The sequence below is a fragment of the Lolium rigidum genome, chromosome 4 (genome assembly GCF_022539505.1).
Source record: "Lolium rigidum isolate FL_2022 chromosome 4, APGP_CSIRO_Lrig_0.1, whole genome shotgun sequence".
Classification (NCBI taxonomy): Eukaryota; Viridiplantae; Streptophyta; class Magnoliopsida; order Poales; family Poaceae; genus Lolium; species Lolium rigidum.
Window position 1 is genome coordinate 157,130,337 of NC_061511.1, and position 11,995 is coordinate 157,142,331.

Here is an 11,995-nt window from a genome sequence, read left to right on the forward strand (position 1 = left end):
GTCCAACTTATCTTCGGAGGCCTAAGAGAATAAAAATTAATTAATTTATATACATATGTACATATAGAATTCCATTAATCCATCTATACTAATCGTATACCTCGTCATCACCGGAGCCGTCGGCTTCTCCATCACCGGAGCCGTCGGCTTCTCCAACGACCGGAGCCGCCGGCTTCTCCATGATCACCGGAGCCGCCGGCTTCTCCATCACCATCGCGGATTATGTTCGCGAAAATGTCTTCCCGTTCCAAGTCCCGTTCGAATGGATCCATTGTTTCGCAAAAAATTAAATCGATAAGTACATGTTCTAACCCAAACCAAACCCTAACCCTAGCTAACCAAAAACTAAACTAACCCTAGAGGGAGAGAAGAGGGGAGTTGCGGCGTCGGTGGTTTCGCGAGAGGGAGAGAGAGGTGTTTGCGAGAGGGAGAGGGCTGGTGTCGGCGTCGGTTGTTCGCGAGAGGGAGAGAAGAGAGGGAGTTGCGGCGTCGATGGTTTTCGCGAGAGGGAGAGAAGAGAGGGAGTTGCGGCGTCGGTGATTTTCGCGAGAGGGAGAGAGATGTGTTGGCGAGAGGGAGAGGGCGCGCCGGTGTCGGCGTCGGTTGTTCGCGAGAAGGGAGAGAAGAGGGGAGTTGCGGCGTCGATGGTTTTCGCGAGAGGGCGAGAAAAGAGGGAGTTGCGGCGTCGGTGTCGGCGTCGGTACTATACTAACTATATACTAACTATATACAAGATAACTAGCTATACTAACTATATACAAGATAACTATATACAAGATAAAATATACAAAATAAACTAACTATTTAACCATATACAAAATAACTATAAACTAACTATTTAACAATATACAAAATCACTAACTATTTAACCATTAACTAATTACATAAAACTAATAATAACAAAATAACCAATTTTAAAAAAAAGGCCAAGGCCGGCGCCGGTACTGGCACTACCTGAGGCGGCGCACGAGGGAGGCGGCGGCGCACGAGGGAGGCGACGGCGCACGAGGGAGGCGGCGGCGGCCGAGGCTGAGGAGAGGGAGCTCGAGCGGCCGGCGGCGCGGCGCGGCGGCCCCGAGCGCTGCAGATCGATCGAGAGAGGAGGGAGCGGCGGCGCGGCGCGGCGGCCCCGAGCGCGCGCGGCAGAGGCGGCCGAGGCGGCGCACGAGCGGCGGAGGCTCGACGAGGAGGCGCCGGAGGAGGTCGAGGCGGCGACGGCGGCGCGACAGAAATTTTCGGCAGCCTGGCGGCGTGATTTCGCTAAGTGTTGGCCTCCGAGTGTCGCGGGTGGAGGCACCGCCCGCGCGCCCAGGTTATATACCTACCCCCCTTTTATCGCGGGCCGTGGCTCGACCCGCGACAAAAGGCCCCCCTTTTATCGCGGCTCGTGCCACCACCCGCGATAAAAGGGGGGCCTTTATCGCGGGCCGTGGCACGACCCGCGACAAAAGGGGGTAGGAGGGAGATGGCTGATCCGTGGCACAGCCCATCCAACGGCTCCGGCCGTTTGAATCCAACGGCCTAGAGCCGTTGGATGGGTTGTGCCACGGATCAGCCATCTCCCCCTCTTCACCCCTTTTTTTTCTATTTTAACTTAATAAAACTATTATTTCAATAACTTTTGAATGGTAACTCAAATACAAAAGTTTTATATATGAAAATTGATCAGAAAAATCCAATGAACATGAATATGACATCCATATAACTATTTGCATCTCGCATCATATCAAACGTTTCACCGCTTCCACGTGCCTCGCCCCGCCGACGCCGGCGTGCGACGTGTAGCCACCGCTACCACGTGCCTCGCCCCGCCGACGCCGGCGTGCGACGTGTAGCCACCGCTTACACGTGCCATGCCCCGCGTGCGCTATATAGAGCGACGAGTGCGGGCGCAACCACACGTCGCCACCGCCTCCGCTCATTCATCTCCGGGATATGCCTCCACGTCGTCGAGGGGCGTCCGGTTTGCATGGCGTTCGAGTGCGTCCGAGCGGTAGGTTCACCGCCGAGATACGCGCCGGTGGCTTCCGCCTCACCCTCGGCACGTACAACACGCCGGAGGAGGCGGCGCGCGCTTACGACGCGGCGGCGTGGCGCTTTCGGCGGCCAGGGCACGACATGAACTTCCCGGATGTTGAATCGCTAGAGGAGGCGGAGTTCCTCGCGCCACCGCCGTGCCTCGTCGACGACAAGGACCGTCGCCGGCATCGCCAGGTGCAGCGCAGGATCACCATCGCCGAGCGCGACAAGCAGTTGATGCGCCAGTGGAGGGCGCAGTCCCCCGACGCGTTCTTTGCTAACCTTAGGGCACAACGCAGGTCCAACAGGCGCCACCGTCGGGCCGTCGCCGCCTTCGAGCTCGAGAACCCGAATACAACTTGGACCGAAAACGACCCTCGGTGGGATGACATTTGGACGGAGACAACCTCCGACGACGAGTAGAGACTAGACTAGTAATTTATCTATTTTATTGTAATTTCAATAAAGTCGTTGTCGGTTCTATTAGTTTAAATTTAGTTTATAAAGTCGTTGTCGGTTGTTTTTGTTCAATAAAGTGGTTGACACGAAATTTATTACGATTGAACTGAAATTAAAGTACAGAGCTCAACCGAAAAATAAGATACATGGCCAGCATTCGAATGTTGGAGCCATTCAATCATAGTCGTGCCTAGTCCTATAATATTCGCCATCGTAGTCATCAAAGTCGCCGACGTCATCGTCGCTAGCATCAGGGTCGCGGTTGTCGAACCTCGGCGGATGACCACGCGTGGGCTGGGATTGAGGGTAGCGCAGGCGGGGGCCACGATAGGCCATGACGCTATTGAGAGTCCGGCCGCGCCACCACATCCGACGGCCGGCCTCGTTCAAGTTCGAAGGAGGCGGGCCGTCCTCCTCGTACCTGGCAACCGCCCTCTCACGCCGATTGATGAAGAAGCTGTCCCAAGTCGGGCTGTAGTCGGGATGCCACTGGGGATTCCTCCGCTGCTCAGGCGTGAGCTCGAAATAGTAGTGGTTTGTGATGGCCATCTCGCGTGGCACACCTACAGGGATAGGAGGGACCGGTACGCCTCCGACGCTCGGCAACCGAGCCGGTCGGGACGCGGTAGCCGGGCGGGCAGGGGTAGTTCGAGGCGCAAAGCGCCTCCGCCTCCCGGGGTGTTAGACATACGATGGAAGCCATGGGAGAGAGTGATGAGGTTTGCAGATATGAGTCCAAGGCCTACATATATATAGTGGAAAAATGGCGGGAATACGGGAAGAAAATAGGCGGGAACGAAGAGGCGCGCGAAACTTTCATCCCGGGTGGAGGCTCAAACCGAGACAAAAGACTGGGGGAGGCTTATCTAGGAGGGCCTTATCTGGGGGGATGATGTGCGGGTAACCTTTTGTCACGGTTGGTGGCTGCAACCGGGACTAAAGCTGTCGGCAGGATAAGGATGTGTCGGTAACCTTTTGTCACGGTTGGTGGTTGCAACCGGGACTAAAGCTGTCGGCAGGATAAGGAAGCGTGGGTGGACGCAATGCTCGATGAGATAAAGCATGTAGCACACGACGCCCTGTCGAAGGAACAAGACAAAGTAGAAGCGGTGCCGTGCCTATAAAAGGAGCATCAATACGCCTTGCCAAGCAGATCAACAAGCCAAGCACGGTTTCATTCCCATGGATGAAGGAAAGGGTTGGGAAATCTCCGTGGCGCAGCTTCTCGAAGATGTCGTTGGTGCACACGCCATACGGCATCTTCGGAAGCTGCTCCTCGGAAAAATTTCTTTTTCCCTCTAACAGTGTTGGGGAAAGGGTTCTCATTATTACATAAATGTAGAGATTGTCTTGGGAACTATATATGAAGAATACATTATTACATCGCCATCTAGTGTTGTGATCTTCTACGCCGTAGCCATGGAGAATCTTCATCATTTAGTAAGATGCTTGGGTCAATTTTCACCGTGAAGGGCGGAATTTCTTTAAACTTATTATAATCTTCTCGACATGTCCGTCTTCTCATCCACTCCCACGATGTTTCTTTTCCCCGAAAGAACTATGTGGCGCTTTGGCTCCTCGGTTGATGTATTCTTTTGTTGATTTCTTTTTCTTGATTTGCTAGACATGTCCTTCACGTAGAAAACTTGAGCCACCTCGCCGGCTAGGACAAATGGCTCGTCCGAGTACGCAAGATTGTTGGGATCCACTGTTATCATACCGTACTTATCGTCAATATGTATACCGCTGAGCTTCACCCATTTGCACCGAAACAAAGGGACCTTAAAAGTGGGACCATAGTCAAGTTCCCATATCTCCTCTATGTATCCATAATATGTGGTGGTCTGCCCATTCTCGTCTTTTGCATCGAAGCGGACACCGCTGTTTTGGTTGGTGCTCTTTTTATCTAGGTCCATCGTGTAAAATGTATTCCCATTTATCTCGTACCCTTGGAATGTACATATGTTTGAAGATGGTAACCTGGCCAACAAGTACAGCTGGTCCACAGCAGATGGGTCATTAATGAGATGTCTTTGCAACCAACTGCCGAAGGTATTCATGTGTTCACGTGTAATCAAGGACTCGGGCTGGCCCGGGTTTATTTCTCGTAAAGCATTCTTATGTTTCTCGATGTACGGAGCCACCAAGATGGAATTGTATAGAACTGTGTAGTGTGCTTGATTGAAAGAAATCTTGTCCCCGCACACCCTTGATTTCCTTCCTAGTGTGCCTTTTCCGATCAGCCTCCCCTCATACCGAGATTCAGGAACACCAATCGGCTTAAGGTCAGGAAGAAAGTCAACACAAAACTCAATGACCTCCTCAGTTCCATAGCCCTTTGAGATACTTCCTTCCGGCCTAGCTCGGTTATGAACATATTTCTTTAAGACTCCCATGAACCTCTCGAAGGGGAACATATTGTGTAGAAATACAGGACCGAGAATTCTAATCTCTTCAATTAGGTGAACGAGGAGGTGCGTTATAATATTGAAGAAGGATGGTGGGAACAACAACTCGAAGCTGACAAGACATTCGACCACATCTTCCTGTAATCCTGACAAAGTTTCTGGATCCATTACCTTCTGAGAAATTGCGTTGAGGAATGCACATATCTTCACAATGGCTAGTCGAACATTTTCTGGTAGAAGTCCCCTCAATGCAACCGGAAGCAATTGTGTCATAAGCACGTGACGGTCATGGGACTTCGGGTTCTGGAATTTTTTCTCCTTCATATTTACTATCCCCTTTATATTCGACGAGAAACCAGACGGAACCTTGATACTTAATAGGGCTTCAAAAAAGATCTCCTTCTCTTGTTTGGTAAGAGCGTAGCTGGCAGGCCATTCAAACTTCCCTGGATGCTTGCCGTCTCGTCCTTTATGATGTTTCTGGTCCTCACGTGCTTCTGTTGTATCTTTTGACTTCCCATACACGCCCGTAAAACCTAGAATATTCACACAAAGATTCTTGGTCAGGTGCATCACGTCGATTGCAGAGCGGACTTCCAGGGCTTTCCAATATTCTAGCTCCCAAAATATAGATTTCTTCTTCCACATGGGCGCGTGTCCGTCGGCGTCTTTCGGAACGAGGTTGACTGCCTGGACCCTTTCCAAAGATAACATTTAAATCCTTGACCATGTCAAATATATCAGCACCACTACGGGGGACAGGCTTCGGACGGCGGTCCGCCTCGCCATCGAAATGCTTGCCTTTTTTCCTTAAGGGATGCTTGCGCGGAAGGAAACGACGATTGAACGGGTACACAACTTTTACTGCTTTTTTCCAAATATTTACTTTCAGTCTCATCTAAACAGTGTGTGCATGCATTGTATCCTTTGTTCGTCTGTCCTGAAATGTTACTGAGAGCAGGCCAATCATTAATGGTTACGAATAGCAACGCTCGTAGGTCAAATTCTTGCTCGGTGTGCTCATCCCACACACGTACACCTGGTTTGGCCCATAACTCCAAAAGTTCATCGACTAATGGCCTTAGGTACACGTCAATGTCGTTGCCCGGTTGCTTTGGGCCTTGGATAAGCACTGGCATCATAATGAACTTCCGCTTCATGCACAACCAAGGAGGAAGGTTGTAGATACATAGAGTCACGGGCCAGGTGTTGTGACTGCAGCTCTGCTCCCCAAAAGGATTCATGCCATCCGTACTTAGACCAAAGTATAAGTTCCTTGCCTCACTCGCAAAATCCGGGAACTCTCTCCCGATGTTTCTCCACTGCCGACCATCGGCGGGGTGCCTCAACATCGTGTCTTTCTTACGTTCTTCCATGTGCCATCGCAACAATCGGGCATGCTCTTTGTTTCGAACAAACGTTTCAATCGTGGTATTATTGGAGCATACCACATCACCTTCGCAGGAACCCTCTTCTCGGGTGGCTCGCCCTCAACATCACCAGGGTCATCTTTTCGATCTTATACCGCAATGCACCACATATCGGACATTTATTCAAATTCTCGTACTTCTCACCGCGGTAGAGGATACAATCATTAATGCATGCATGTATCTTCTGCACATCTAATCCTAGAGGGCAGACAAGCTTCTTTGCTTCATATGTACTGACGGACAATTCATTATTTCTTGGAAACAGCTTCTTTAATATTATCATCAATTTCTCAAATCCCGAGTCAGTCACACCGACCTCTGCCTTCCATTTCAGCAATTCCAATATGCTACCCAGCTTTCTATGCCCATCTTCACAACCTGGGTACAACAATTTGCGGTGGTCCTCTAACATCTTGTCGAACTGCAACCTCTCCTTATCCGTGCCACAGTCTCTTCTTGCATCAGAAATGGCCCGACGAAGATCATCATCAACGAGATCATCCGATGCACGTTCTTCACCTCCTTCTTCTTCATTGTCGTCCATTGCGGTATCATCGCATTCAGAGAACATAGATCGGTACTGGTCATCATTATCTTCTTCTTCATCGCCGTCTTCCATCATAACCCTTCTTCTCCGTGCTTGGTCCAAACATTATAGCTGGACATGAATCCAAACCGAAGCAGGTGGCTCTTAATGTCTCTTGAGCAAGAGTAATCCTTCTCGTTCTTACATTTTAGACATGGCCAGCACATAAAACCTTGCTTCGACTTGTTGGCCTCGGCCACAAGCAGGAAAGAATTCACGCCCTCTCTGAAAGCGGGAGCACATCGGTTACCGTACATCCATGGATGACTCATCTGCATCATAAGTACAATTATATATGTATCAGATGCAATCACCTTTCTAAAATTAGTATTGTATGGACTATGTATATATATATATATATATATATATATATATATATATATATATATATATATATATATATATATATATATATATATATATATATATATATATACGAGAAAATAGTGGCTAACCTTTTAGGATCGAAAAGAGGAGAAATCTTATCAACTAAAATCAAGTGGCATCCCTCTTACAAGCATTCCATCAAACACCTCTTGTGCACATGTAGAAAAAATGAGCTAGCATACACCTCCACCTTCACCACCAAGGAAAAAATAAGGTGGGGGGGGGGGGGCTGGCTGCGTGTCTATATATAGCCATGGCCCTTTGGTCGCGGGCCGTATTACGACCCGCGACAAAAGGGGTGCCGACAGGAAGCCCCAGCACTCAGACACCTTTTGTCGCGGGTCGAGATACGGCCCGCGACAAAAGGGCGCGACAAAAAGCCCTGCCCGCTCCACATGGTTTCTGGGCGACGTGGCCAGGCCATTTGTCGCGAGTGCAGACGCGCCCGCGATAAAAGGCTCCCACGAAAGCCCTGTTTTCCACTAGTGACCGTATGTGTATAGGATGTACACGCGAGAAATCAAAATTCGCGGCCGATCGAGGAGGTGAGCGACGGCCACTGATCCGTCTCGCTCTCCGGTACGGTTCTCGCGCGGTCGCGCGTCCTCGGGTTACACGTCCTGTCCTTGCACGGATTTCTTGCAGTAGAGGATGGCGTCCCCCACGGCGGTTTCGGCGTGGCCCTGGCACCAGTACTCTGCGGCGCTCGCGTAGCTGGACGTGGACTGCCGCGCCGGGGACGCCGTCGTCGCCGCGGCGAAGGCGGCAGCCCTGGGCGTCGACGATCGCGGCGCGAGCGCCCGCGCCGGCAGCGCCTTCACCTTCCGGCACAACGGCGCGAGGAGCCGCATGTACCGGACCAGAAGCCTCCGCGTCGCCAGCAGCGGCGCCTTGGCGCCTCCCGCGCGCCGCGAGCTGATGACCGCGGAGGCCGGCGTGCTCTGCGCGGAGTAGAAGGCGGCGTCGGCGTACGACGCGATGCTATTTCTCGGCTCGAACGAGGTTAGGGGTAGTCCGGCGCCGACAAGCAGCGGGGAGGAGCACTGCGCTGCGCCGGCTCGTGCCAGCTGGCCGAAGTCGAATTCCGCTGCCTCCTCCTCCTGCTCTGCCGACGGCATGGGGGAGGACGTCCACCGCATCGAGAAGAGGTCCTCCGGGTCCATGTAGATGAAGGACGTGGAGCTGTTGAACGAACACCCGAGGCCGGCATCGGCGTCGGCGTCGACATGCTCGAAGGACGACGGCAGCGGCGCCTTGCAGACGAGCCACGAGCGGGAGATGCTGTCGCTGCAAGACGGCGAGGCCTCCATGATGCAGTAGACGGTGTCCGAGGTAGCGAGCGACGACAGGCTTCGATCAGTGTGCGTGTGAATGGAGGAGGAGAGCGCGGGAAGTGAGTGGCGCGACGACGAAGATAATAGGGAAATTCTACGAAGAGGCGCCGCACCGGCTGCTCTTTCGTGCGACGCTTTAGGATTCGCGAAAAACGATCGCTCCTCTTACTCAGCTGACACCTTATCTCTTCGACCCAACCCACCCGCTCCTTCCAAACTTATCCTCCACAATTTGCTCTGAACCACATAATCTCTTCCTCTCTCTTTTCTCTCTCCCCGGAGAAGATGCGCTAGGCGGAGAGGCCGGAGAGCCGTCGGAAGAAGGGGGGCCGCTGCCGCTGCGGACCGCGGGGAGGAGATGTCGGTCGGCAGCGCGTGCACTCCACCGACGATTACGCAGCATCGGCCCGCCGCCGACGAGCGCGAGAAGGAGGCATCCGTCAGCTGGACTCCACCGACGAGCACAAGACGCGGAGCCTGCCGATGACAAGCACGAGGAGGAGGTCCCCGTCGGAAGGGCGGGATGCCCCGACAAGCACACGACGCGGAGCCTGCCGCTGACGAGCGCAGAGCGGAGTCCTCCGTCGGCAGCGCGGGGGACTCCACCGACGAGGACACAGCACGGAGCCCGCCGCCGACGAGCGCAAGGAGGAGGCGCCGGTCGGAAGGCCGGGGATTCCGCCACCGACAATCACGCAAGGAGGCCACAGGAAACAAGCGCGAGGCGTTCGTCGCTGGCAAGGGGGCGCCACCGACGACGAGGATGTGTCCATTCTTAGTGCAGGGGAGGCGCCTGCCGAGCATGCCAAGGACGGATGCGTCGATGAGTACGTAGGAGCGAGCATACAGCCATAATCTGGTTTTTGTTGGGTTTTATCCAGTGATTTTGGTGAACATCCTAGTTTCATGTGTCGCCATTTTTTTTGGAGGACAAGAAATTCATCACACCCTCAACTACTCCGTATTTGATGTCTGCCGATTAGCAAGCAACCTCACTATTTTTGCAAAAATAATCTGGTAGCTAAGCGGTGGAAATTTGGCAGAAATAAGAATCTGGTAGCTAAGCGGTGGAAATTTGGCAGTTAGGAAATAAGAACCTGTCAGCTAAGCACTGAAAATTTGGCAGAATTTTTTGGCAATTAGGCACACTGAGAATTTTGCAATTACTAGTATAATTTTGGCAATTAATTAAAATTAACTTTTAGGCACTATAAACTTGGCAGCTAAGTAAAATTAACTTGGCGACTAGGCACTAAATAACCAGTGACATTATTACATTGTAAAAATATGTTAACTACGTTTATTTTTTCTGGCAGTCAAGTGCAATTTATTTGGCAATTGTTCATGTATAATCTGTGGCAGTGTATTTTGTAGTTGTAGGTTTTCATGTTGGTTTGAACTTTGAAGTGGCGACCAAATGTAATGTGTCTGACAACTATTCATCTGTTTGCTGGCAAGTGTATTATTAATTGATTTGATCATTTTGACCTTGTTAAAAAGTTTCGACCATACATACTAATCTCGGTTAGTACTGCCAGTGTGACTATGCTAGGCTACTGCACCATGTAGCCTTTTTTTAAGTTTTTCTGCGCCATGTGAGGACGGCAACATGCATGCAGTATTTTTTCTACATAGACGTGAGCTAGTGGGCAACAGCCTGTCAGAGCTAGTGGGCCGTCAGAGTTTATCAGGAGGGAGGAGCATGCCGCCGCACGGATCAAGATATGTGCGGCGCCGCTGGGTAGTGCAGTCCAAGATAATATAGAGGCGGGTGTGCAGGAGTATGCGCGCGCGCCAGTGTGGGAACAAACGAGTTGACGTCTCGGAGCGAGGCGTTTGGTGCCATACTGCCATGTCCCCTTCCCTTTTTGCTCCATGGCGAAGGCAAAAAAATGCCTTCCAATTCTAAAGCCATGTACTCCCTTTTCCACTGTCGCAGATAGCAGATTCTGCTCTATTTGTCGTTGCAAATTTAGGCATGAAATATGCTCGAAAATTATACACCGCACTATGACTATCTGTGTGTCAGTACATAGTCCAAAAGGATAGGCGCCATTTGCATTGTCCAAAAAAATACATACCCAACTGTGAAGTGCGTCATATGCAAGATGTTCTAAATATGGTCGAACATAATTAACCATATTCACAAACCAGTTTACCTCAAATGTTAATAGATGTGGATTTTATATGCCACTCTGTGCTGATACTTGCAAGGACCAATGGCAGCAATATCTATTTTTTCTCTCCATATGGCATACCTATAGGGAAAATACATTCATGCTCATGGGTGCCAAGTACCCCATACATAAAAAAATAGTAATTCAAAAAAGGTTTAAAAATCCAAATCATTTTGGGAACCAAAGAAGATCACGTATTGTACTTGTATAAAAAAATCGCGGGGGAATTACTATCATTGTATCCTAGGTAAAAATGAAAAAATCGGAAAGCACCATGTATGTACTATTCACGCTATATTCGTCATGAATTTGTCTTTTTTTTCTCAGGATATCATGGAAATCATTTCGAGCCCAAATATTTTTATACGAGTACGTCATCTTTTGTTTTTAGGAGGATTCGTTTTTATTATTATTTGAAATTACTATGAATTTTGAGGTTTATGGGGTGCATAGCATCCATGTGCCAAAAATTCGCGTCCATTCCAATAGCCGGGTTCCACTATTTAAAAGAACAACGGAACAGGGATCCAGGATACGAACAAAACAAAAGAGAAACCAGATTTTAGTTGTGTTGCACCTTGCAGTAAAAAGAAGAGTAAATCAACAAAGATATCATCTCCTCTTTTAGCCAAATGGGAAAATATTATGCTAGAAGGCAAAGTCCCAAACCTGTCAAACACAGGCGCATCCATGCACGGGCGGAGCCACCACCGGGTCGAGCCGGGTCGTTCGACCCCCCTCAGATTCTGGCGAAAAAAAAAAGACCCCACAAGGCCCAACCCCGATCAGTATCATCGTATCGAGCGACTGGACACAGCGCACGCGCACAGCCACAGGGTCGAGCAAGACCTAGCCCCGCCGCCGCCGCCACGCCCCGCTCCGGCGGCTCGCCCGCCGCCCCGCCGTGTTTCCCTGGCCCGCCGCCGCCTTTCCCCGCCCCACAATTGATAATACTCTACTGCTAATTGATATGAACTCTTGACATGGATACGGCGAAGGAACATGCAGTGATGCAGAGATGGAGCTCATATGCAAGATAGGCTTGCGTTGTTGAGCTGTGCTGCCAGTTTTAATCAGGGGAGAAGGAAGTTGAGTTTAGTGTGATTTGATTTTGTCCTGCGCAAGTGCAGCCATATGGTCGTGCTAGCCGCAACTACCTTCGGTACTGCTAAAACCAACTACCGGTCGAGAAGGA

The 11,995-nt window shown here is 50.7% G+C and overlaps 1 protein-coding gene across 1 annotated transcript; it reads right to left on the bottom strand.

Annotated features, from left to right (window-relative positions):
* Nucleotides 1–7,900: 7,900 nt before the first annotated feature.
* LOC124706713 lies at nt 7,901–8,653 on the bottom strand. The gene has a single exon (XM_047238382.1). It carries the CDS (start codon nt 8,597–8,599, stop codon nt 7,901–7,903), a length of 699 nt encoding a protein of 232 aa, XP_047094338.1. The 5' UTR covers nt 8,600–8,653.
* Between the last annotated feature and the right edge of the window lie 3,342 nt (nt 8,654–11,995).

Bases quoted from the DNA above. Each gene is read 5' to 3' on its own strand.
- LOC124706713 (XM_047238382.1), bottom strand. From the start codon at position 8,599: ATGGAGGCCTCGCCGTCTTGCAGCGACAGCATCTCCCGCTCGTGGCTC.